Source organism: Pseudophryne corroboree, chromosome 9, assembly GCF_028390025.1.
Source record: "Pseudophryne corroboree isolate aPseCor3 chromosome 9, aPseCor3.hap2, whole genome shotgun sequence".
Taxonomy (NCBI): Eukaryota; Metazoa; Chordata; class Amphibia; order Anura; family Myobatrachidae; genus Pseudophryne; species Pseudophryne corroboree.
The window spans coordinates 329,968,976-329,995,134 of record NC_086452.1 but is presented as its reverse complement, the minus strand read 5'-3'; the positions used below and the strand labels follow the sequence as shown (position 1 = coordinate 329,995,134).

The window sequence follows — 26,159 nt, the reverse complement described above, 5'->3', positions numbered from 1 at the left end:
CAATGTACACAAACCTTGTTTAATACACAAAGTTATCAAAAATATTGTATTAAATGACCTTCAGGCTGTGTGTATAAGGTGTATGTGAAACATTAATGAATTGTGTGAATGTACACACACTTTGTTTAATGCACAAAGTTATAAAAAATATTGGCTAAAATTGCCTTCAGGCTGTGTGTATAAGGTGTATATGTAACATAAATACATTCTTTGCTTAGATTTAGGCCCCATCACCATGATATCTCAATATGGTATGCAATTATTCCAAAATACGGAAAAATCCGATATCCAAAATACCTCTGGTCCCAAGCATTTTGGATAAGAGATACTCAACCTGTATATCTATATATCTATCTATCTATCGAGCTCTTTGTTTTTTTGTTAGTTTTCACTGTGTTGATTTAAATGTTCGCTAGGTGTAGAAATAATATGGCAGCCCAACAAGATCTATCACTTTTTTTTTTTTTTACGCTAGAAGATCTATAGTACCGCATTAAATGAGGAGACCCCTTTATTTATTGGACACACAATGGAGGAGATATAGGCTTCTCTCTCACATCTGTGGAAAATTTTATTTGTTGTGTACTGTTTTGAGACATTGTGAGATAGCCAATTAACCATGGTAATGGCTTCCCTCAGGGCTATCCAATTAGACTCTGCCCACCGACATTTAATCGGGGACTAAGCTTCAGAATCCCCAATAAGCAGCCCTCAGAGACCCGTTTTTGCGAGATATCACATGGGATAAGTTCCAGGACCCATGCATTGTCTACTGAAAACATGTCATTTACTGCACTGTAATTGTATAACATGATAATAATATTGGGCTATTTTAGACAGATAGTGCAGAGCGGTAAATTAATGTAAGCAATTGGATACTGACCACCAGACAACAATGAAAGTACCCTCTTTCAAACTATGTGCCCACTTATTATTTCAAACAAGAGTGCCAACCCCCCTGTATGCACGCCAGTGTGAGTGGGGGGTACATGTTCTCTATAGAAAAATAGGATTTTGGTACTTACCAGGTAAATCCTTTTCTTTGAATCCATAGGGGGCACTGGAGTACTCTTGGGATATGGACGGCTTCCACCGGAAGAAGGCACTGAATAAATTAATTTTTGAGACTACTCCTCCCCTCCATATCCTCGAGCACTTCAGTGTTTTTTACTGAGCCGAACAGGATCGATAGAGAGATTGACCAAAGGAGAATTACATATAATCTCACGGACAACAATAAAGTTGACACAAAACGTAACAGACAACTAAACAGTTGACACCATAACTGATTAACCCTTGTTAAATTTAAACCAGTCGTGAAAGTGTGTTACCATAAGAACCACTGAACTTCCTAAAACAGGTAAACTGCTCTGGGTGGGCGTCCAGTGCCCCCTATGGATTCAAAGAAAAGGATTTACCTGGTAAGTACCAAAATCCTATTTTCTTTATCATCCACTAGGGGTCACTGGAGTACTCTTGGGATGTACCAAAGTTTCCTCCGTGGTGGGAGAGCTGTTTGGCACTTGTAACACTAAACGGCCAAAGCTAGATGCTGATGCCGCGAAAGTATCAAACTTGTAAAAGCGCACAAACGTGTGCACTGAAGACCAAGTAGCCGCACGGCAAAGCTGTGTCGTAGAAGCCCCACGACTCGCTGCCCATGACGTTCCCACAGAACGTGTGGAATGAGCTGTTACTGAAGTAGGTGGCTGTAACCTAGCATAAAGGTAAGCCTGACGTATGGTCAGTTTGATCCATCTGGATAAGGTTTGCTTAGAGGCTGGCCAACCCCTCTTAGCCGCATCATAGAGAACAAACAACGTATCCGTTTTACGCACAGTAGACGTTCGGGATACATAGATGCGCAATGCGCGAACCACATCCAACGTTCCAGAATCTCCTGTTAACCCAGGAACTACTATTGGTTGATTGATGTGAAAAGACGACACTACCTTTGGTAGAAAAGCGGGATTCGTCCGAAGTTCCGCTCTGTCATCATGAAAAACTAAATACGGTGACTTGCACGACAAGGCACCCAGATCTGAAACACGCCTAGCCGAAGCTAAGGCTAAAAGAAAAATCGTTTTCCAAGTGAGAAATTTAATATCCACTTGTCGTAAAGGTTCAAAGTAATCGGACTGTAAGAAATCTAAAACCAGATTCAAGTCCCATGGTGCTGTAGGTGGAATGAAAGGAGGCTGTATCCTCTTTACACCCTGTAAAAACGTATGTATTGACGGCAACGAGGCCAATTTCCTTTGAAAGAAAATTGACAACGCAGATACCTGCACCTTTAGTGTGGAAAGACGTAGTCCTCCATCTAACCCCATCTGTAAAAATAACAAAAGACGGGATAAATTAAAAGATGATGTCGGAAATTTCCGAGCTTCACACCAACTTATATAAGTACGCCAGATTCTGTAATAATGAGCTGCCGTAACCGGCTTCCTAGCTCGTACCATGGTTGGTATAACAGACTCAGGAATGCCCTCTCTTCTTAAGATGGCCTTTTCAACAGCCACCCCGTCAAACGCAGCCGCGCTAAATCGGGGTAAAGGAACGGACCCTGTTGTAACAGGTCCGGACGTAGTGGGAGTGGCCACGGATCGTCTGCGAGTAACCCGAGGAGATCCGAGAACCAAGCCCTCCGAGGCCAATGAGGCGCTATTAGTATGACTGTGACGGACCCTCTCTTGATCCGTTTTAGCAACAGCGGGAGCAGCGGAAACGGTGGAAACAGATACACGAGGCTGTACGGCCACGCGGCTGTGAGAGCATCCACCGCCACTGCCTTTGGATCTCTCGTTCTGGACACATATCGTGACACCTGATGATTGTGGCGGGATGCCATCAGATCCACCTGAGGGTAACCCCACCTCTGGATCAACATCTGAAACACTTCTGGATTTAATGCCCACTCTCCTGGATGAAAATCCCGACGACTGAGAAAATCTGCCTCCCAGTTGTCCACTCCCGGAATGAACACTGCCGACAATATCACCTGGTGATATTCGGCCCATCTGAGGATCCGAGCTACTTCCCGCATTGCCATGCGGCTTCTCGTTCCTCCTTGTTTGTTTATGTATGCGACTGCCGTCGCATTGTCTGACTGCACCTGAACAGTCTGAAAACGAAACATGTACACTGCTTGTCTTAGAGCATTGTAAATCGCCCTGAGTTCCAGAACATTTATGGATAGCGATCTTTCGTGATTTGCCCAGAGGCCCTGGAGCCGATGACTCTGAACTACAGCTCCCCAACCTCTGAGACTTGCGTCTGTTGTCAGAATTATCCAATTCACGACGCCGAATCGTCTCCCTGCAGATAGATTGTGTATTTTTAACCACCAGAGAAGAGACACCCTGACTTGTGGCGACAATCTCACCCTGTGGTGCAACTGCAGATGTGATCCCGACCATTGCGCTAACACCTCCAGTTGAAACGGACGTGAGTGAAACCTTCCGAACTGAAGTGCTTCGAAAGCCGCCACCATTGTGCCTAAAAGGCGAATGCACAAATGTACTGAGACTGTGCGTGGCTTGAGCACTAATTGCACCAGATGACGAATGACCTGTACTTTCTGTTGTGGCAGGTAAACCTTTTGTTTTACTGTATCGAGAATCATCCCTAGGAATTGAAGTTGCTGACACGGAATTAGATGTGATTTCTTTAAACTGACTATCCAACCGTGCTGAACTAGTACATTGTACGTTAGCAAAGCATGCTGGAGAAGCAATTGTTGAGACGGAGCCTTTATGAGTAGATCGTCCAAATACGGAACAATTATTACCCCTAGGGACCTGAGATGAGCTATCATCACGGACATTACCTTGGTGAATACCCGAGGCGCTGATGAGAGGCCAAACGGGAGAGCCTGAAACTGGTAATGGTCTCGCCTTATCGCAAACCTTAAGAAACTCTGGTGAGGTGGCCAAATCAGAATGTGTAAGTACGCATCCTTGAGATCCAGTGCAATCATGAATTCCTGCGGCTCTAACCCTGCAATTATTGACCTGAGAGATTCCATCTTGAATCTGTGGTAAGTGACGTAATGATTGAGACCTTTTAGGTTCAATATTGGCCTGACTGAGCCATCTGGTTTTGGTACCAGAAACAGACTGGAATAATAACCCTGCCCCTGTTCCTGCACGGGGACCGGAATTACAACTGCAGCATTCAGCAGAGACTGAATGGCAACCTGCAGAACTGCTTTCTTGTCGTCCGCCACAGGCAGTCCTGTCGTGAAAAATCTTCCTGTCGGAAGATAATCGAACTCTATTTTGTAACCCTCTAATACTAACTTGCGGATCCACCCATCTGTGGACGTCTGCAGCCACGCCCCCTGAAAGCTCTGAAGGCGTGCTCCCACAATTGGAGATCCGAGATGGGCTGGGAGCCCGTCATGCCACTGGTTTGTTAGTGGTCTTAGTGTCTTGACGACGTGCATTGGATTGTCGAGCACTACGTCCCCGACCTCTTCTACCAGGCGTGACTGCTCCTGTGCCCTGCCCACGAAAGGGCTGAGTTCTAAAGGATTTGAACGCCGGACCAGAATATTTCCGTTTAGGTATAGTTGTAGGTGATGGAAGAAACACAGACTTTCCTCCAGTAGCCTCAGAAATCCATTTGTCCAATTCAGGACCGAAAAGCTTCTCGCCATCATAAGGCAATGCCTCTATACCTTTTTTAACCTCCGTCTCCGCCTGCCAAGAACGCAGCCAAAGTGCTCGTCGTACTATGACTAGCGATGAGGACAGGCGGGAAGTAAGCTGACAGACGTCAGTAGAAGCTGTACATAGATATTCAGCAGCTTCCCAGATTTGATCCGCGAGAAGTATAAGATGGTCATCTTGCAGAGCCGACTTGAGCTCTTTTATCCATACCATTAAAGCTTTAGTAACCCAAATGCCAACCAACCCAGGTCTCAGCAGCACTCCGGCTGCTGTATACATGGACCTTAGCATAGCCTCTATTTTACGATCTGCAGGGTCTTTAAGCGTAGTAGCAGTTGGTACTGGTATGGTTAACTTCCTTGTAAGTTTGGATACGGATGAATCCACCAATGGTGGGTTCTCCCAAGTAGCTGTCATGGACTCTGGAAACGGGTAACTCGATTTAAATCTACGAGGAATAGAAAACCGTTTATCCGGATTTTTCCGTGATTCCAGTAACATTTTATTAAGAGATTCCGAAATAGGGAAACACATCGGAGATCTCTGTCGTTTAGTAAAAACTACCTCATCATTCGTCAGGGGCTCCTCAGTTTCCGTAAACTCCAGCGACTGACGTACTGCTCTGATGAGATTGTCAATACCTGGGCTGTCAAAATCGTCACTATCTGACTGTTGCCCTATTTCGCCCTCCTCATACTCCTGTTCAGTGAGGTCTAGTATCCCAGAGACTGGAGAATTATTAGGAAAAGGAAATTTATCTTTTCCACTCAAGGTGGGCCTCTGACCAGATTGAGACTCTGGTAACTCAAATGGTCTCATTTTAAACTCAGATCTTGCCGCCTCTCTTTCTTCACGAGAGGCGGCCAGCTCTGATTGTAAACCAACTAATACATCTGCAAGTAAAGCCCATGGAGGGTCCAGAGATGGTGGTTTTACTTCTGAAATCGTATTTATGGCTGTATTAACAACACATGCTGTACATGTGGTGGATCCATCAGGCAACACACTCTTACAGACATGACATGAAAAATGTTTCTTAGTTTTTGCTGGTGTCTTACTCATTATAAAAGACAGACAATACAAACTACACACAGACAGACTGCACGACTCATTAATAACACCAAAGTTCCTGGTATATATCAGGCAAGTGCAGTGCCTGCCAGCAATAAGAAAACTGACCCCAAAATTCCCCTAGTACCACTCTTAGCCGAGATGTAATAAAGGAAACCTGGAACAGACAGGAGAACATTAACATATTAAGCATGCCAAATACTGCCAATGTCTCCCCCCCCCCACTCCCACGACCTCCGTGTACAGCACCGGGTCGGGGCCTGTGGAAGTCTGCATAGGGCCGTGTGAGCGGCCTGTACCTGTAGGCCCAGGCAGCGGGAACTCCTCGGCTGCTGCGGGCGGATAGTGGAAGCAGCGAGCGTGCTGCATAGAGCCCTGGAGCGGCCTATGCACACGCGCTCCCGCCCGCCACACACATTTTGCGGAGTGTCTGTGTAGCCAGGCAGCGCTGCTGCGGCGCCGGGGAGCAGCGGTCTGGTATTTAAGATGCTGGGAGCGGAGAGTGAGAGCGCGCCGCATGGAGCCGTGACGCGGCCCATGCACACGCGCTCCGGGCAGCGGTGAGTACCCAATACAATCCCCAACAGTGGAGCGGCAGCAAGAGCTGACCGCCCCTAACATACCTGGACCGTGACCAAAGTCTATGACGGGGCTTCTCATCCAAGCTCCGTCCAGCTTTTTGCCGGCAGCCTGCAGGTGGAGTGAGGGAGCTCTTTACAGAGAGGTCCGACACTCACGGCTGTTCTCAGCCGCTTCCACTGTCCCTGACCCACGCCTGTTAGAAGGGGGGAAAGGACGTGGAAATCCTTGAAAGAAGAAAAACTTAGGAACTAAAAAAAAAATTCCAATACTTCGTGGACGAGCTCCACTATGCCTTCTAACTGTGTCGAGCACAGAAAAAACACTGAAGTGCTCGAGGATATGGAGGGGAGGAGTAGTCTCAAAAATTAATTTATTCAGTGCCTTCTTCCGGTGGAAGCCGTCCATATCCCAAGAGTACTCCAGTGACCCCTAGTGGATGATAAAGAAATTTAAGTTTACTTTAATGAGGGTTGACGTTGTTGGGTGATCACCTAACAGCAGCCGATAAGGGATGGTTTGAAAGAGGAGGTCTTTAAAATGTGGATGCCCTCCATGTGCAGGTGTTATTATGGGGGAGATAGAGCTCATAGTGCCCTCATGTCCATAATACTGTCCAGACAATTACTAGTGGACCCGACAATTACTATGGGGCTCCCCATCTTTTAAATGTGAGTTCCCCTAAATTTACTGATACCAGGTTGGGGGAAGATTACACCAGTAAATAACTTCTAAGTTCACAATAGTGGACTCAAATGACGGTGCTCATCTTTTACATACAATTATGATATAGATATGGGGGCTTACCCTGCCATTAGGTGGTATTAGTTATTTTATTAATTTGAATTTGTTTACAAAAAAAAAGTGACTGTCACAAAAATGCTTCTCTAATACCCTTTTCAGACTGACAATAGCTAGGTCGCACCCGGGAATGTGTACACAGGTTCTTCCCAGGTGTGACCCGGCTTGAAACCCCTTCAGACTTGCGGCCCGACCCGGAGGCAGTGCTTGGAGATAATCATCTCCAAGCACCGCCTCCTCCTATGCAGAGAACAGGTGCCGGGTCGCCTTGACCCGGCTTACCAGTTTCCCGGGTCGATTCCAGATTCAACCCAGGTTGAGACCTGAGATGAAATGCCGGGACACTCGACCCGGAATGTTCTTTCAGGACCCTTTCACACTGAGCAAATTCCCAGGTTGATGCGCGTTCATGTGCAATAACCCGGGAAATATTTGTCAGTGTGTAAGGGGTATAATTAGCTGCAACTCCCCATCAGTTACCTTGACCTGTGTGTGGGGTTTTGTTTTTTTGGATGATGAGAACTAATTTGCCGTTTTAATGCATATACAGTCATCTACATCAAGGTGTGAAAGTAAATCTGCCCCCAATAGACCCCCCCCAATCACCTTAAGGTAAACCACTTTTTTTTTTCTTTTACAATAAAAGCCATGTCCATGAACTGTAAGCTAATGTGTTTTAACAGTAATGACAGTTTTGATAAAGGCAAAATTGGTTTAAATCACAAAAAAGAGAATGGTATACATGTAGGAAGACAGTGTGGACCTGATAACCACCAAAGCAAGATGGGTCACAATTGCTGCAGTGGTGTCAAAGAAACTGCTCCATGCTTTTCCTTATTGTGCAGAACATCTATTTACACATCACATCCATCAAAATAAAATGAAAATAATATCCATAATGCATTTTATAGGTACTGGAAGTCTTGAGAACTTTATTGAAGGTAAAAAGACCATTGACCCCCTGGTCTTCCTCCTCCCCATCCTAATCATGCAGTATGTGTTATGGGATTAGTAATATTGTAAAATGTCAAATAGCAAAGCAAAAATAGGCTTTAAAAAAAAAAAGGAAAAAAAAAAAAGGCCTTGACTTTTACCTACTTACCACTCTGCTGAATTCGAGAGGCTGGCGTAGAGGCTACAGGCTCTCCTCCATTCCTTAGCCGATTAGGGGCCGCACCAGCAGGAGGGCCAGGAGGCAGCACTCGGGTAGTGGAACCTCTAAGCTGGCCCATTCTCTCCTCTCTATCATGTTCTCGTCTTTCTCTGTCCATATCTTCTGGGTTCCGAGCTGCACCCTACAGTTAACCACAAAATTTAGTTTCATAATCTGATTATGTTACTAATGATCATACACGTAATGTAGCAAACCTCATTTATTGAAGTTAAAAAGTAAATTTTTTGCATGAGCCAGAACCAGACTCACTATACGAGTAGCATGCTGGTTGTCAACACTGGAAATAGATGAGATGTCTCTATATCTAATGCAATGCTGCAATTAGCCACAGATTCAATTGCTTTAACCCGCAGCTACCACTAGGGGGCGCAAAACAGCAAGTAAATTTTTGCGCTGTTTAGACACCGGTAGTCGCTGGGGTGACATTTCTTCTCACAGCCTCCTGAGGTGTGAGAAGAAATGTGCGCTAAGTTGGCCCTTTCAGCGTCCAAACACGGGGTTGTGGGCGCCCAAAGTAGGACATTAGACGGGTTTAGCGGTTTTACATGGCTAAACAGTGCCTGTTTGGAGGGACATACGCAATATGCATGGGAACTCGAGCACAACTGTATCCTATCAATTGTCTGGGCGTCTATGCTTTCCCATTTAGACAGGAAAAATGAATCGTCCCCAGAGATTGCAAAAGGCAACATGGTGATCATTGTGTAATGATTAGGAGGTATGCTAGAGCCAATATACAGTAGAGAGTTAACGGCTGTAAGCCCAGAGCAAAGGGCAGTATATTTTAGAGTCTATATGGCATATGGAACAGGAATGTCCCGTCATCTCTAATTTACAATACATCAACATAAGCCTACATTTTGCTTTCCATGCTCTGTAACAAGTTACTAAGTAAATAAGTCAGCTTTGTTAAATGGCTAAGCACCCCTTCACTGTGATATCTATTAAGTTATTGTGGCTTAGTGTGGGTAATTGAAGGTAAGATATGGCAGTACATCATTTCTCAAATCCGGTCCTCAGGGACTGCTAACAGGTTCCGGTATGAATGGTCGACCATGTTATGGTCGGCAGTCATTAGGCCGACCACTATTGGTCGACATTGGCATGGTCGACATGGACAAATGGTCGACACAATGAAAAGTTTGACATCAGTTTTTTTACTTTTTTTTGTGTCGTTTTTTGCGTAAAGTGACGGGAAACCCCAATTAGTGCACCGCTTCACTCGCCATGCTTCGGGCAGATTACCGTTCCCAATCGTAGTCCACGTGGATCGTAAAGTATGGAAAAGTTCCACAAAATATATAAAAAAACAAAAAACAAAACTCATGTCGACCTTTCATGTGTCGACCATGTGTCCATGTCGACCATGGCAATGTCGACCAATAGTGGTCGACCATCCAAACGGATACTCTGCTAACAGTGCCGGTCTGTTTCCCAGATCTCCTCACGGACGGCCTGATTGAGATGTATGCTAATGGCCCCGCAACTGCAAACTTTGAGCACATTTGCTGCAAATGTTGCATCCGCCAGTATTTGTATTGAGGCGTCCACTGGTGGCATCTCTGAACCGTAGTATGGAAAGTATGTTTATTGTTTCAAAGCAGACTTACATTTGCATCAACTATACAGTATATATATATGAAATGGTACACAAATACAGCTATTCTGGAAGAAAGGACCTTTTTAAAGATTTTTGTGCATGTTTTGTACCTGAACATCTCTCTTGAGGCACGAGCTATCCACAAGCATATTCACATCCTGACAACGCTCTCCTTGCTCCTCCAGATTAGCTACGGCGATAACAGGCAACTCTGTACGGGAGGGAAGGGGGGTTAAGAAGCCCTGGTATGGGGGATTAAAGTGTCCTGGACTATCGCTGCTCCAGGTAGTCTGGCTTGAGCTCTCTGAGTGATAAACATCACAATTGGATGATATGCGGAGACCTAAAAGGTATGTTTGTTTGGTGTTTGGCATCATATTGTACTTGCTCGTTGTTTTAATTTCGTACCTACGTTATACCATACTTAGGGCTGTATTCAAGGTTGATTGCAAAATCTTCCTCTAATGGGTAAAACCATGTGCACTGCAGGGGGAGGGGGGGGGGGGCAGATATAACATGTGCAGAGAGAGTTAGATTTGGAGGGGGGGGGGGGTGTTCAAACTGAAATCCTGAAATCTAAATTGCAGTATAAAAATAAAGCAGCCAGTATTTACCCTGCACAGAAACATTATAATCCACCCAAATCTAACTCTTTCTGCACGTTATATCTGCCCCCCGCAGTGCACATGGGGGGTCATTCCGAGTTGTTCGCTCGTTATTTTTTTCTCGCAACGGAGTGATTAGTCGCTAATGCGCATGCGCAATGTCCGCAGTGCGACTGCGCCAAGTAAATTTGCTATGCAGTTAGGTATTTACTCACGGCATTACGAGGTTTTTTCTTCGTTCTGGTGATCGTAATGTGATTGACAGGAAGTGGGTGTTTCTGGGCGGAAACTGGCTGTTTTATGGGTGTGTGCGAAAAAACGCTACCGTTTCTGGGAAAAACGCGGGAGTGGCTGGAGAAACGGAGGAGTGTCTGGGCGAACGCTGGGTGTGTTTGTGACGTCAAACCAAGAACGACAAGCACTGAACTGATCGCACTGGCAGAGTAAGTCTCGAGCTACTCAGAAACTGCACAGAGAAGTCTCTTCGCAATATTGCGAATCTTTCGTTCGCAATTTTGATAAGCTAAGATTCACTCCCAGTAGGCGGCGGCTTAGCGTGTGCAAAGCTGCTAAAAGCAGCTTGCGAGCGAACTCGGAATGACCACCATGGTTGTGCGCATTAGAGGAAGATTTTGCTTTTGCAATCAACCTTGAATTAGACCCTTGGTACATATGAAAACCACTCGTAATTACAGATTGCATCCATAGTGCTGGGTCTACAAGGCGGCTACACCAAATACCCCTGCTTTCTATGTCTGTGGGTCAGTTGAGCAGAAAAACAGCACTACGTCAAACGCAACTGGAAGACAAGACCTGACCTGGATCCAGGTTCATACAATGTTTTGCCACATTTTATGAATCCACAAAAATTCTACTTCCACCGCTGCACATCAAGCTTGGACTGATGAAACATTCTGTCAAGGCACTCAAAAGAAAGCAGAGCTCTTTTGCATTCCTCAATGAGAAATTTCCATTGGCCCCTATATCAGGGAGTTTATGAAACATACTAAATTCAACGGAAGTATGGAGGACAATGAGAGGAGTGCTTGGTTCACATTCAAGTTCATTATCACAAACTTTCTGGGCAACCATCGAAGCCCAGAATACGAACATGTTGTGGAGAAACTACTGTGAAGCTTCCAGGCTCTTGGTGCACGTATTTTCAATAAAGATGGATTTTCTCAACTCGCATATAGACTACTTTCCTGAAAACTGCAGTGATGTCAGCGAGGAGCAAGTAGAGAGCTTTCAAGACATTCCAAGGGCCGCTGGGACGTGACTATGCTTGCAGACTATTGCTGGAGCCTCAAGAGATGTTCCAAGTAAAAAAAAAACAAAAAAAAAAACACAAAATTTATGAATGATTACTTTTTTTTTAAAAAAAACTTGTGTGCAAACCCCCCCCCCCAAAAAAAAAACCTGACCTGATTGAGAAAAATGTGTCATCATTTTTAATTCACCATGCACTAATCATAAAAGATCACCTATGAAAACCTTGATCTCAGAAAAAATAAAAAGTAAAACGCAGACCAGATCTTGAGTAACCGTTATAGCCACGCAGACTGGCCTACAGAATGGGGACCCCAGAGACATTTTGGCTGTGTATAGGACCGCACTGAGGGATAGATGTATTAAGCAATGAAAAGAGTGAAGTAGTGAGCCAGAGGAGCAGTTGCCCATGGCAACAAATCAGCTGCTACTATAATTTTATAGAATGCACTTGATAAATGTTGCTTCAAAGCTGATTGGTTACCATGTGCAACTTCTCCACTCTTTTCTCTGCTTCATACATCTCCCACTCACTTACACGCCCCCAAAACGGTTGCAACATTACTGCTCACAAACTGTGCCTGACTGTCAATCACTTTGCAAATGAATCTTCACACTGACGCATATGTAGTGGCAAAAAAATAAAAAAATAAAAATACTCCACTGTGTGCAAAATAGACATTGCAGCCATCTCTGAATCAAGCCCAGAGTCACAAGTACAAGTAGTACAAATGGTCAATCTTCTAAAATGCAGAACTGGTAATGAATACATCTGTGCTCCAGCTACGAAGTCTAGAAAACATGCACTGTCAGTGGGTCCATGTGGACTCGAGTAACTGTTGTATAAAAAATGGGGAGCAAGAGATGAACGTACTTTTAAAAAGAGGCTTATAGGCCACCTGCAGTGTACTTCCATGATATCACTGGCAGGAAGTCTGCTGTGTGGCGGAACTTTGGTTTGACTTTTTACATACTTATGAATGTTATTAGAAGGTTTATGGCTACTTGTAATGTAGTTTAATTATGAATCCAACATGTCTACCCATTGACTCACAAATTTGAGCATGTTCCAGTCGAACACGTAGTCATATGAGAAACCTTGTCGATGGAAGAGGTTACGGAAGAGCTGCCTCAGGTACGAATAGTCTGGCTTATCATCAAATCGCAGGGAACGACAGAAGTTCAGATACGTTGAAAATTCAGCTGAAAGGTAAAATAAGAATGGTCTGAATAAATGTCTCAGTAGCAGGCATGTGCTGAACATACAACACGGTACGCTTGGAAGAAGTGCTTTTTATGTAACATGGGATCATCAGGCTGTAAACTAAGAGCCCTTTAGTGTTGTTTATTTACAGTATGAACTAAAAAGCAAACTAGAGCTAATATGATACCGGAGAAATAAAAAACAGTTACAGTTCTACCTGTGCCTTAGCTGACCAGCTCCTACACTGCATACACGTGTGTCTCTGTGTCTCATACACTGTGGCTTAATTCACACCAAACAGCCTGCGCGCCAGGGCCCAGGCGATTCATCCGCGCCAAGTGTCTTTAGCACTCAAAATGTGTGTCTTATTCGCACAAATAAAACAAGTGGAAGTTACAAAACTACTTCGCTAGATTGCACTGGACAACTTGATGTGCAACATTTGTACATCTGCAAGGCTGGATCGGAATACAAAGAGCTACAATACAGAGGCAGCAGGTTTTTCTCAAGCCAAAGTCTGTTATGTTTCATCTGCCTCTTTGTACGTGTTTAAAACCAATTCCAGTGCGATAAAAGTTGCATCTCGAGTGGTATTTTACGGTGTCTGCCATGTGAATAAGATGGTACACTACACCTCTTGGTGCGGCTCAGTCTCGCACTGCATGGCTAGGTTTATTAGTACACATTTGTATGACTAACCTTATAAACATTCAACACTGAAATGTTATTATGTTTAGACTATCCATCCAATTACACAATGAAAGACACTCGAATGGAGTACTTACAGGGGTAGCCTTTGCAGAGGACCTCAATAGGGGTTGACATTTTCTTCTCACTGATTCGTTCATACTTCTGCCGTTTGGTTGCTGCCTTCAATCCCTGCCAGGGCAGCGACCCTAGGTTAAAGTACATAAGGACGTATCCCAGACTCTCCAAGTCATCCCGGCGACTTTGCTCTACATGGAAACAGTGTGGTCAATTAAATGCAGCCTTTAAAAAGCATAACTTCAAATTGAAAAAAGTGGGCTTTAGACCGTTGTATATGTCTACAGTTTATATGTATGAACTGCGGAAGCTGCCTAACCACAAATAGTCATATTTCAACAAGTATATGTTAAACTAAATAGATAATCATGGTCTACTCAATGGGGTCAATTCTATTCAGCGACAGTTCAACGGCGCCGGGAGTTAGCTCCCGGCACTATTCAATACAGCGCCAAGTGACACCAATTGTCGGGAATTAACATGAGCTGAATTGAATAGCGATGGGAGCTAACTCCCGGCGCTATTCAACTGTCGCTGAATAGAATTTACCCCAATGTGTGAGTCCATTTTGCTGCTATAACATCTATGACAGTGTTTCACAAACCCAGTCCCTCATGACCAGATAATAAGGATGTCCACGCATAAGCACAGGTGGATTAATCATTAACTCAGTTTTAATTATCTACCTGTGCTGAAGCAGGGATATCCCTGATAACTAAATAGGTCCAAAGTGTACTTAGAGGCATACCTTCACAAGAGCGCTGCTATATTACCTGTTCTGGTGTGTAACAAATACTACCCTACTAAAGAAATCCTAAAGTGGATTTTTCCTTATATAAACTATCTAAACATCAAAAGGTCTCCACATAAATATGATACAGTACCTCAACAATTTAAAAAAAAAAAAAAAAATTGTGCAGGTAATAATCTAACAAATACTCCACACTCATGATCACTTACCTATACCAAGATGAGTATTTATAGATGCATATCTAGCGGTCCCAGTCAAGTTCTTGTTTTCTCTGTATGGGATATGCTGATGTGTCCGAGCATCACGATACTTCTTGGCTAGGCCAAAATCTATAATGTAAACCAAATTGCCCTTCTTGCCAAGCCCCATCAGAAAGTTGTCTGGCTTAACGTCCCGGTGAATGAAGTTCTTCGAATGAATGTATTCAATACGACTGATCTGTCACACAAGTAAAGTGTAAGTTACATGCATGAACACACCCCAAGGACTTGCTAGTTCCAGTCAACATTTGTTTCATCTACATTCTGGCATGTAAATTATAGCTTTGTTTTATGAGTTAATTCATAGTCACATTCGTAAATAGAGATTAAAGTTTGCCTAATTGTCACATACAGTACATAGAATCCCTATAGGTTTCTGGTCTCAAGTTGAACTAATTTATCCACTGCTCAGTTTGATGAAATACTCAGGCAAGTGGTCTTTAGTTGGGGTTCAGAAGAGGTGGGAAAAATCCTTACCTTGCAAAAGGGTACACCATTTAAATAATTTTCCAAACTATGGTAGCACTCAAATCAGGGATGGGCAGCAGACTCAGGGGGAGATGTACTAAACAGTGAAAAAACTGTAGAAGTGAGCCAGTGGAGACGGTGCCCATGGCAATCAATCAGCATCGACGTAACATTTATAATTTACATACTAACAGAGCATACAGAGCAGCTGATTGGTTGCCATGGGCAACTACTCCACTGGCTCACTTCTCCGCTTTTATCAATGCTTAGTACATGTCCCCCAAAGTCCAATTCCTTCCTGAACCACTGGTCAAAGCTCTTATTCTGTGCTCTATGCCCACTTGAGTTTCAAAGATGACCCCAGCATTTAAAAATAACAGTTGATGAATCTCGGTGGTTCATAAAGTGGAGAATATGACTGAACTTTATCTTTTACCAGGCTCAGCAGATTTTTACATCACATGACCACACCTACATAACACGGAAAGGACACGCAGCAATAACGAGACTGGAGGAGAAGCGATGTGCAGTTTACACCACACGTTCTCCGCAGGAAGCAGCTGTGCAATACTGCTTATTTCTTTAAAACAAGGCAGGGGATTTTTCGGCAAAGCTATTTCAGTTCCACCTACAGATTTTAACAGTCATTTTGTATAATGAGGACTATCTAAACAAGACCAACTGCTGGAAAATATGGCCATCCAAAAGTAAATTTCAGTTGTGGAATAAGACATTAATGCCCGATAACATTATTTGTTGTAGCTGTAGACCTGAAAAGTAGACATGCAGTTCTAGAATTGCATTAAGATTCCCATCATGGATTTGAATGCATAATTTGGGGGTGATTCAAGAACAGTTTATAAAGGAAATATGCAGTAACTACAATAAATGGTTCAGCTGGACATAGTAATAACATATCATGGGGAACTGCATCCCCCCATTGAAAGTTGTGCAACCAAACCTTTACTATTTACCATCTGATCTGCCAGGAGCAGCACAGTCTTCAGGCTGAACTTGCGGGAGCAGAAATTGAACAGGTCTTCTAAACTGGGACCCAGTAACTCCATCACCATCACATTGTAATCTCCCTCTGCACCACACCATTTGATTGACGGAATCCCCACTACAAGACAATAGGTTAATGTAAAAAGAAAGAAAATATTAGGGAGCGCGGATGCTGTGCTCCACATATTTAGATTCAAGTATTAGAAGTACATTACAGTCAAACCATAAGATCTAACTTTTCCTTGCTATAAATGTTGCTCTACTAAACAGCCAATTTTTATTGTTTTTAAAGGCGACTAGTGGCACATTGGAAGCAGCCATTTTCTAGCCTCATTAGGTCACTAATTCCTAGTGAATGGATAGGCTGCATTCTCAACACTAGTTTTACATTCAAAATGGCTGCCTCCAGTGTGTATGTGGCAGATTCACCTTAAATGTTCCTGCTATTATGGGGCACACTTCTTACCTCCCCCCTGCATCATCTTGTAAAACTTGCTTTCAATATGCAACTGCGGGTGCTTTGTCTTAACACATTCCAGCTTAATGGCAACCTCCTCTCCCGTGGCAATGTTTGCACCTGTGAAAATATAAGACACAATGATTCCTCAACCAGTGAAAGGCTACTGTATGTACACCCCGGCATTACCATTCGGCCTATGAGATGCCTATTTCTAATGCAAGTTAAGTGCATGAACAATGGTTGTGAAAATAAAAACTATTGTAGCGCAACAGAGAAAATATTTGCATGTTTAACATGTGTTTAAGTTTTGCTGGGCTGCAATTTTATACTGCTTTCAGACCAAAATTCCAGGTCCAACCCAGTTTGAAGCTGGGTTTCAAGCCATGTGCAGATGTATTTACCCCTTTTACAATGCAGGACAGAGCTATTCCCGGGTCGTCGCCTTTCACATTGGAGTGTCTGTCAGTGTGCGATAACTAAAGTGGACACTTGGAAATGACGCCATCTCCAAGTGTTCCTGAGCAACCATGAAGCTCATTTTTGGCATGACCCGGGTCAGCTATGGTCTTGACCATAGTTGAGATCCCGGGACATACAACTCGGGTTGACCCTTTCACACCAAGTCATGACCCATCTTGTCCCAGCAATATCCTTGGTCAGAGGCTTGGTCTGAAAGAGTTATCACACTTAAAGTAATTCTGTACACTTGCTCATGAGCATTACATATGCAATTTATTGTTTTATTAATGTAAGAAGTGCTTACACATATCTTGGGGCAGTACGGATGGTGTAAAGGTTAGCTTACAGCCTCACAGCACTGAGGTCATAGGTTCAATTCCCACCATGGCTCTAACTGTATGGTGTTTGTATATTATTCCCGTACTTGCGTGGGTTTCCTGTGGGTGATCTGGTTTCCTCCCACAATCCCCCCCAAAAAAACACAGGTAGGTTAATTGGCTCCTGATAAAATTAACCCTAATATGAATGTGTGTGCGTGTACATGTGATAGGGAAAATAGATTGTAAGCTCCACTGGGGCAGGGACTGATATGAATGGCCACATATTCTCTGTAATGCACTGCAGAATGTGTGTGTGCTATATAAATAACTGGTAATAAATAATAATAATAACTCTTGCTCCAGCTAAATACATGTGATCTACACTTATTTAATAAATTGAAACTAATGGCATAACATTTTTTTAATGTGGTCTATGCGTGTTTTTAGAAGTTTTAAAAATGTACTTGCAAACACCAATGTAATCATGCAAATATAGTGGTGGATGCTCAATTAGCTTAGTGATATCATTCAGGTGCTAGAAAGGGAGGGGTATTTCTGAGCAAGAAAAAAAAAACACATTTTGTTTCCCCCAGCACCCTGAATGATAGCAGTAACCTGATTTAAATCCCATACAATATCTTAGAATTCAGAGATTTCGGTTACATATGTCTGTGCAAATGTATGTGTAAGCCCCCAAGTCGCGTCAAGGCCTCTCTGTATATATATTGGGGGTCCCTAGCGCTATATCTAGGTGCGCTCTGCACCCCCCAAAAAAAAATCAGCATAAGCCAGACAAACCAGGGCAGCATACCAGTGAAAAAACAATAATATTAATAGATTAGTGTTTAAGAAGCCGAAGCTATAGAGAAAATGATACAAAAATCAATGTAATCATATCTTACATCAAATATTTAAGCATGTTAATATAAACTTTTGGCTAGGACACAGAATAATCTGCCAAATTATACTTAAATTAATTAGATTTACTTTAACACAGAAAATAATTCTTTTTGGAGCGTTGCAAAGGGTTAAATATTTCTTAACACCTTCTACTTGGGTTTAAGTGTTTAAAATGTACCAGTTACTGTAATATGCAAATCTACAAACACTATTAAACATATATCATATATAACATATCAGTCACACACTTCTAGAAGCAGACTTTTGTGGTGTTCATTGCGTGGATAGTCCCACATTAAGAGAGGCTGGTTTATCCACAGATATATATTATACTGTACCATTGTTCTTAAAGTTAAGACACCGGGAACTAAGAAGTAATGTGGGCGTTCAGGATGATTAATGACTCAAGCTACATTTTTCAGAAAAGTTAGATGGCCACAAGACATGTGCTTCATGGAATGATTGCAAAACTGTAAAGTAAAATCAATGATATTGTGTATTTTCCTTTTATCCTGAATACATTACAGCCATGGTAAAGGTTCTGAAACTTTTACCTGTTGGTTTTTACCTTGGTCTAGCACTGAATAGGTTACCACACAGTAATCATTGTGGAATTTTGAAGGAGAGTCTTCAATTGTAACACACAGGTTTATCTTATCACCATGACAAACCATTGTGTAGTTAATGACACACCAGAGCTGTAATTACAGATTCAATCACCAAGCAGAGTACAGATTATCAAAGGGACTTTGATGGGGATTATTTAGGAGCATCTATTTACCTTTCTTAAAAAGTAGGGTTCATTAGCATGGAGACAATGTTGACTATTACTACCTGGGAAGATCCAGAGGGGTGATTCCGTAACAATTTATTCCCCTCACCCAATATAAACTCAGCACTACTGATAGTCTGTAGTGTATGCACTCATGGGCATATTTACAGCCTCGCATGGGGGCGTAGGAATTTAGTTCCCATGCATTTAGCAATATTCAGTTATTTTCCGTGACTATTTTCTGCGACAATCCCCAAGGTCAGCCGCAGCTCCCGTGCTAAGTGCCAAGCTCGATGCATCCGTCAGGTCACAACTACCACGAAACCCTACTTAATGCGGATTGATGATTGCACCTCAGGTAGGGGTGAGCAGAAATCTGTGATAAGTGCAGCTCTGGGCTAGTTGTGGGAAGTAATTGAGTAGCTCACGGTCTAAGGTAGTCATTCCGAGTTGATCGCTAGCTGCTTTCGGTCGCTGTGCAGCGATGAGACCAAAAAATGGCAATTCTGTGCATGCGTATGCGACGCAATGCACACACGCGACGTACTTTTACAACGGCCGATGTAGTTTCACACAGGGTCTAGCGTAGCTTTTCAGTCGCACTGCGGACCGCAGAGTAATTGACATGAAGTGGGCGTTTCTGGGTGTCAACTGACCGTTTTCAGGGAGTGTTCGAAAAAACGCAGGCGTGGCTGGGCGAACGCAGGGCGTGTTTGTGACGTCAAAACAGGAACTGAATAGTCTGAAGTCATCGCAAGCGCTGAGTGGGTATTGAGCTACTCTAAAACTGCACAAAAAATCTTTGCCGCCGCTGTGCGATCCTTTCGTTCGCACTTCTGCTAAGCTAAAATACACTCCCAGTGGGGAGGCGGCATAGCGTTTGCACGTCTGCTAAAAACTGCTAGCGAGCGAACAACTCGGAATGACCACCTAAATTCTTATGTATGAACTAAATCATTATAAAGAATATTGACATAGCTCATAAGTAATTTTTGCGGACTCTGAGGGACTCCCACGCTGGAAGATACTGGAGGGGAAGACACTTACGGGGAAGTATGGGGTATACGAATTGCATCATCACAGTCACATCAATCTGCAAAAAGGTGTGAATCACGTAAATTTTGCAGTGAAAGGTTGGGCTACAATTCACAGCTCCATCCTGGTCACTACAGAAGTGGATGGGATATGGGAGAGTAGGCAGTATGTCTTAAGTTAAATGTTAAAACTAAACATTTGTTAAAAATGTACTGCCTGTAGTTCTACAAACAAATTTCATCTTTCAACATAAACAGGCACCTGCTTCTAGCAGGGAAAAATCCTGACAATCCACATCTCCTAAATATCAACACCCTCTCACGCTACTGTAGAGGTAAACTCAATTTAATATACACAATATTTAATGGATTTATCCTGGATAGACATAATACTATGTAAGAAAAAACAAGTTGGGTTCCCTAGTACACACTGAGTGAGAAATAATACTACATAATAATCAGATAATACGGAGATCTTAGTTGCGTATTTCTGCAGATATAGGGTTAAGCCCCCAGGCCGTTCGGCAAGGCGTCTCCATCACTGGGGGTCCCTAATACTAGGTATGGGGCCGGGGTGCAGGACCCCATCAAGTCGGCACATGTCGGCTACCCCAGGTCAGCACACAGGTGAAAGTTAATAAGGGTTAATAAGAAGCACAGAAGTGAGTGAAGTGTGATTAAAATAATACAAAATATATACAAAGTGATAGTAAAAATCATATTCTGAGGAACTCAATTTATAGCAATGAACACAATTTGCTGTTCTGGATCAGCATATTGCGCTGCCAGCATCACAAGTTTTCCCTCACATCCCATAAAGGCGCAGGGAGAAAACTTGAGATATGATGTTGGCACTACTGTAAATGGCCTGACATCAGTACATTGCTTTGACTGAATCTCCCACACCACCTTTAGTCAAACACATGGATCTCGGTGTTCAGAGGTCAGTGTAGATGAGCATACTGACAAATAATTACACACTGCACATAATATACACAGGCCAGAATTTCTGTCAGTGCTGATTAGGATTGTCTGCCCCTGAAATTTGGGCCAATTTATGCCACCTAAAGCATTGCATGCTCTGCGGGTGGCTACTGCTGAGGCCGATGCTTGAGAGGCAATTGTACCCATATCCAAGGTAGCTTCTTCCAAAAATATTGCAGCCTGTTTGATATGTGCCACATGGGATTTTTTCTCTCTAGATGCCATTGAAATTTCCCCTTCCAATGCATCCGCCCAAGCAGCCACTGCTTTAGCCATCCAGGCTGAAGCCATGGCTGGTCTTATGATTGCCCCAGACAGGAAAAAAATGATTTTTAGAAGCCTATCCACTCTCCTATCCGTGACATCATTTAATGATGTTGACGGCAGAGGTAATGTAGAATTTCGCACTAATCGAATAACATGCGTATCTACTTTGGGAGCCACCTCCCTCTTTAAACAGTCCCCAGCCGGAAGAGGATAACTGGAATTTCATTTCCTAGGAATTCTAAATTTCTTACTGGGCGTAGCCCAAGCCTCTTCCATAATTTCCGTCAGCTGTTCTGACCCAGGAAACTCAGTCTTAACTGTTTTGGGGCGTTTAAATACAGGTGCCTTTGATTTTAACACAGGCTCTGCTGATTCTTCTAAAGATAGAATGGCCTTCATTGCATTAATTAACTCAGATATTTCCACTGAGCTGAGACCTTCTTCCTCATCTTCGTATGCAGAACCAGAGTGTAATGAGTCTTCCTCCTCCGAAGAACCCTCATCTGAAACATGGGTAGACTGTGAAGATGTTGTTTCATGTCTATGTGATTTACTTACCACTGGCTTTTCAGCCTGTTTCTGTTGAGAGGCTACTGCTTCCCCTGCTGGAAATGATAAACCGCAGGTGGAATGCTGCATATAAGGGTTAATAGCGTAACCTATCCCTGGTATAGAAGTTGGAATTATCCGATCAGCTATACTGGATAATGTCTGTGCAAACATAGCCCATGGGGGAGTTCAACTTGCACTTGTGTCTGCATTGAATTTTTCAAGACCTTGGTGAAAGCTAAAACAGTTTGCACACAAACTATCCTGAATCCAGATCCTGAGAGTTTAACCCAGCTTTGCATGACAAACAGGATATGAGTGTTGGTGCCGCTGTCAGTGTATTTTCCTCACCTTTGTCACTCTTAGACATGATAAATAAACACTATCACAGTGTACTACACAATTTGTGACTGAAATCACTTTAAGAGGTGTTAAAGTCACATACAATCCAACCCTACCCTGCTTAGCACCAGCACTGAGGATCGGAATAGACAGAAAAAAAAATGACAGAATTATAGTAAAGTCAGCAATCACACTAGCAATCAGTCACAGGTTATACATTAGTATAATAAGCAATATGAGCACATAATCAACTACAGATACATTTAAAGTATGTAGGAGAAACAAACTACTGCATTACCTTATATAAGTTTAACCGTATTCAGACGCATAGCGAAAGAAAACAACAGTAATAATTATCCGACTCATATGCATTAGGCGCTTATCCAACTATTCGGACTCAAAGGTAGATAGAGACTTAGTGCTGTATAACCCGTACTCAGAGTGGGATACACGGAGACTCACCCCGCTTCCAGGACCGATCAATACATTTGCGAACGCTGACTGGATCCAGACGCTATTAGTGTACACCACCGCTCGGTGAACATATAGTGAACACTAACAGCCAAGTGAACACTGACGCACCAGTCATACAGCACTTAGTACACAGCGTCTCAGATGGAAGCGGAAAAATTGTTCATGGCAGAAGACTCGGAGGAAACCGATCATGAACCAGGGGGAGGGGTGACCAGGGGAGCATCGGACTCCCCACTGCTGACATCAACCCTAGGGATCGCGGCCTCTTAGTACCCCTGGAGCCTATGATCCCCAAGACCTAGCGCTGGGGCACTCTAGGTGGCAGCCGCGTCAGAGACTGTTTGGTAGTCTCCTCCCAAAACAGTGTGGCTATGTCAGTGTCCCCGCTCTAAGCGGAACAGATGCCTTACCTTCTCCCCGTGCTCCGGCCACATCCTGGTAACGTCTGCTGGACTTGCTAGTTCATCCAACACAGATGCCCGCCGAAACAGCACTGTACTCGCGGGTAAGCGTTATCGCAACCCGGCGGGGAGTTGTTGGAGCGACTCTTTCTAAGGTACGTATAAGACGCTGTTTAGAAAGATCACTCAGAAAAAATAGTAAGACTATAAAAATTAAATAAAAAAAGCTTATGGCTGCCAAAAACCAGCAGCCCTCTGACCGGGTGGTCTTCAGTATGCTGGCTGTCGGGATCCCGACGCACAGTATACCGGCGCCGGAATCCCGACAGCCGGCATACCGACACTTATTCTTCCTCGTGGGGGTCCACGACCCCCCTGGAGGGAGAACAAAATAGCGTGGCGCGCGTGGTGAGCGCAGCGAGCCCGCAAGGGGCTCATTTGCGCTCGCCACACTGTCGGTAAGCCGGCGGTCGGGCTCCCGGCGCCGGTATGCTGGTCGCCCGACCGCCGGCAGACCGTACTACACCCCTCTGACCATGGTCCGGCTCCTGCCGCACCAAACAAAAAACTGACTTGCCTGTGCCAGGAGGCGGGGATATATGGACGGGCCCGCTGCATGCTGGGAGGCCGAAAAGCTTTGACCGTTTGGTGCAAATCCGCTGTAGCTCCATCAGATCCCAATGTATCCTGTGGATACCCTGTGGACCCTGCAGGAGAAAAGTCGACTGGGTGCCCAAATAGCACTTTTTGTGTTGCGCTCATTAGGTTAAACAAGTTTAGGCACTTGTCTGCTGTGGCAAGACATGCTCAAAAAAAAATCAATTGAATATCGTGACCTGCGATCTCCCATCACTTCAGATCATGTCAGAAAAAAAAACCCTTAAATTGTTATAAAAAATATATTTAAAAAAAACCCCAAAATATAACAAGTAGAGATGATGGATGTATTGTTATTGTATCATGTTAAACAATATGCATTCTTTATTCTACTACAACTTGTGAATATAGGTCAGCCTATCCATTATACTATACTATGTATTATTCTTATTTATAAACCCATAATAGGTATCATTTTAAAACCAGCTGTAAACATATGGCTTATTCTTTTTGGTGCTCAGACAATGATTACTATGTTGCACTATATTTAGAGCTTCCATATGCAGCAGGTTCTTATAACAGGATGGCCCCACTCTTTCTTGCTGGCGGAAAAAAAAAAGCTGTATCCTTGCTTGTATGTTTATTGTTCAGAGAACACAGATTTATTTTTACACTCATTAAATTATTAAGGGCAATATGCCTGTCACTGTTTTACAATATTCAGCACCCAATAAGAAATATAGTTTTGCTTTTATAGTCATCTAATGTCAGGTCATATGGATGTCCCTGTTTTTTTCATTAATAGCGCTTATAAAATTTCCAAAAGAAAAACTCAAAAACAAAAAAAACCTGGAATGGATACAGAAGAAAAACAAGTGAGGGATGGGAGGTGGAAAACACAGTCCACTATTACAAACACAAACTGTTCAAAGAGATTAAAAAAAACAAAAAAAAAATAAGATTTTACTTACCGATAAATCTATTTCTCGTAGTCCGTAGTGGATGCTGGGACTCCGTAAGGACCATGGGGAATAGCGGCTCCGCAGGAGACAGGGCACAAAATAAAAGCTTGAGATATCAGGTGGTGTGCACTGGCTCCTCCCCCTATGACCCTCCTCCAAGCCAGTTAGGATACTGTGCCCGGACGAGCGTACATAATAAGGAAGGATATTGAATCCCGGGTAAGACTCATACCAGCCACACCAATCACACCGTACAACTCGTGATCTGAACCCAGTTAACAGTATGATAAATTTAAAGGAGCCTCTGAAAGGATGGCTCAACAATAATAACCCAAATTTTTTGTAACAATAACTATATACAAGTATTGCAGACAATCCGCACTAGGGATGGGCGCCCAGCATCCACTACGGACTACGAGAAATAGATTTATCGGTAAGTAAAATCTTATTTTCTCTAACGTCCTAAGTGGATGCTGGGACTCCGTAAGGACCATGGGGATTATACCAAAGCTCCCAAACGGGCGGGAGAGTGCGGATGACTCTGCAGCACCGAATGAGAGAACTCCAGGTCCTCCTCAGCCAGGGTATCAAATTTGTAGAATTTAGCAAACGTGTTTGCCCCTGACCAAGTAGCTGCTCGGCAAAGTTGTAAAGCCGAGACCCCTCGGGCAGCCGCCCAAGATGAGCCCACTTTCCTTGTGGAATGGGCTTTTACTGATTTTGGCTGTGGCAATCCTGCCACGGAATGTACAAGCTGAATTGTACTACAAATCCAACGAGCAATCGTCTGCTTTGAAGCAGGAGCACCCAGCTTGTTGGGTGCATACAGGATAAACAGCGAGTCAGTTTTCCTGACTCCAGCCGTCCTGGAAACATATATTTTCAAGGCCCTGACAACGTCCAGCAACTTAGAGTCCTCTAAGTCCCTAGTAGCCGCAGGTACCACAATAGGTTGGTTCATGTGAAATGCAGAAACCACCTTAGGTAGAAATTGAGGACGAGTCCTCAATTCCGCCCTGTCAGAATGAAAATTTAGGTAAGGGCTTTTACATGATAAAGCCGCCAATTCTGACACACGCCTAGCTGAAGCTAAGGCCAACAGCATCGACACCTTCCACGTGAGATATTTTAAATCTACCGTAGACAATGGTTCAAACCAGTGTGATTTTAGAAATCTCAACACAACATTGAGATCCCAAGGTGCCACTGGAGGCACAAAAGGAGGCTGTATGTGCAGCACCCCTTTCACAAATGTCTGAACTTCAGGTACTGAAGCCAGTTCTTTCTGGAAGAATATCGACAGGGCCGAAATTTGAACCTTAATGGACCCTAATTTTAGGCCCATAGACAGTCCTGTTTGCAGGAAATGCAAGAAACGACCCAGTTGAAATTCCTGTGTAGGGGCCTTCTTGG

At 43.5% G+C, this 26,159-nt stretch overlaps 1 protein-coding gene across 2 annotated transcripts in view; it reads right to left on the bottom strand.

Annotated features, from left to right (window-relative positions):
* The window catches only part of CSNK1E (casein kinase 1 epsilon), a 121,518-nt gene that overhangs the window by 16,667 nt on the left and 78,692 nt on the right, over window positions 1-26,159 (bottom strand). For both annotated transcript variants that reach the window (XM_063940545.1, XM_063940546.1), the window contains exons 3-8: window positions 16,692-16,802; window positions 16,195-16,343; window positions 14,702-14,930; window positions 13,762-13,932; window positions 12,827-12,975; window positions 8,227-8,419 (exon numbers count right to left, since the gene is read on the bottom strand). In XM_063940545.1, coding sequence (XP_063796615.1) covers window positions 8,227-8,419; window positions 12,827-12,975; window positions 13,762-13,932; window positions 14,702-14,930; window positions 16,195-16,343; window positions 16,692-16,802 — 1,002 coding nt within the window. The remainder of the gene's footprint in view (window positions 1-8,226; window positions 8,420-12,826; window positions 12,976-13,761; window positions 13,933-14,701; window positions 14,931-16,194; window positions 16,344-16,691; window positions 16,803-26,159) is intronic.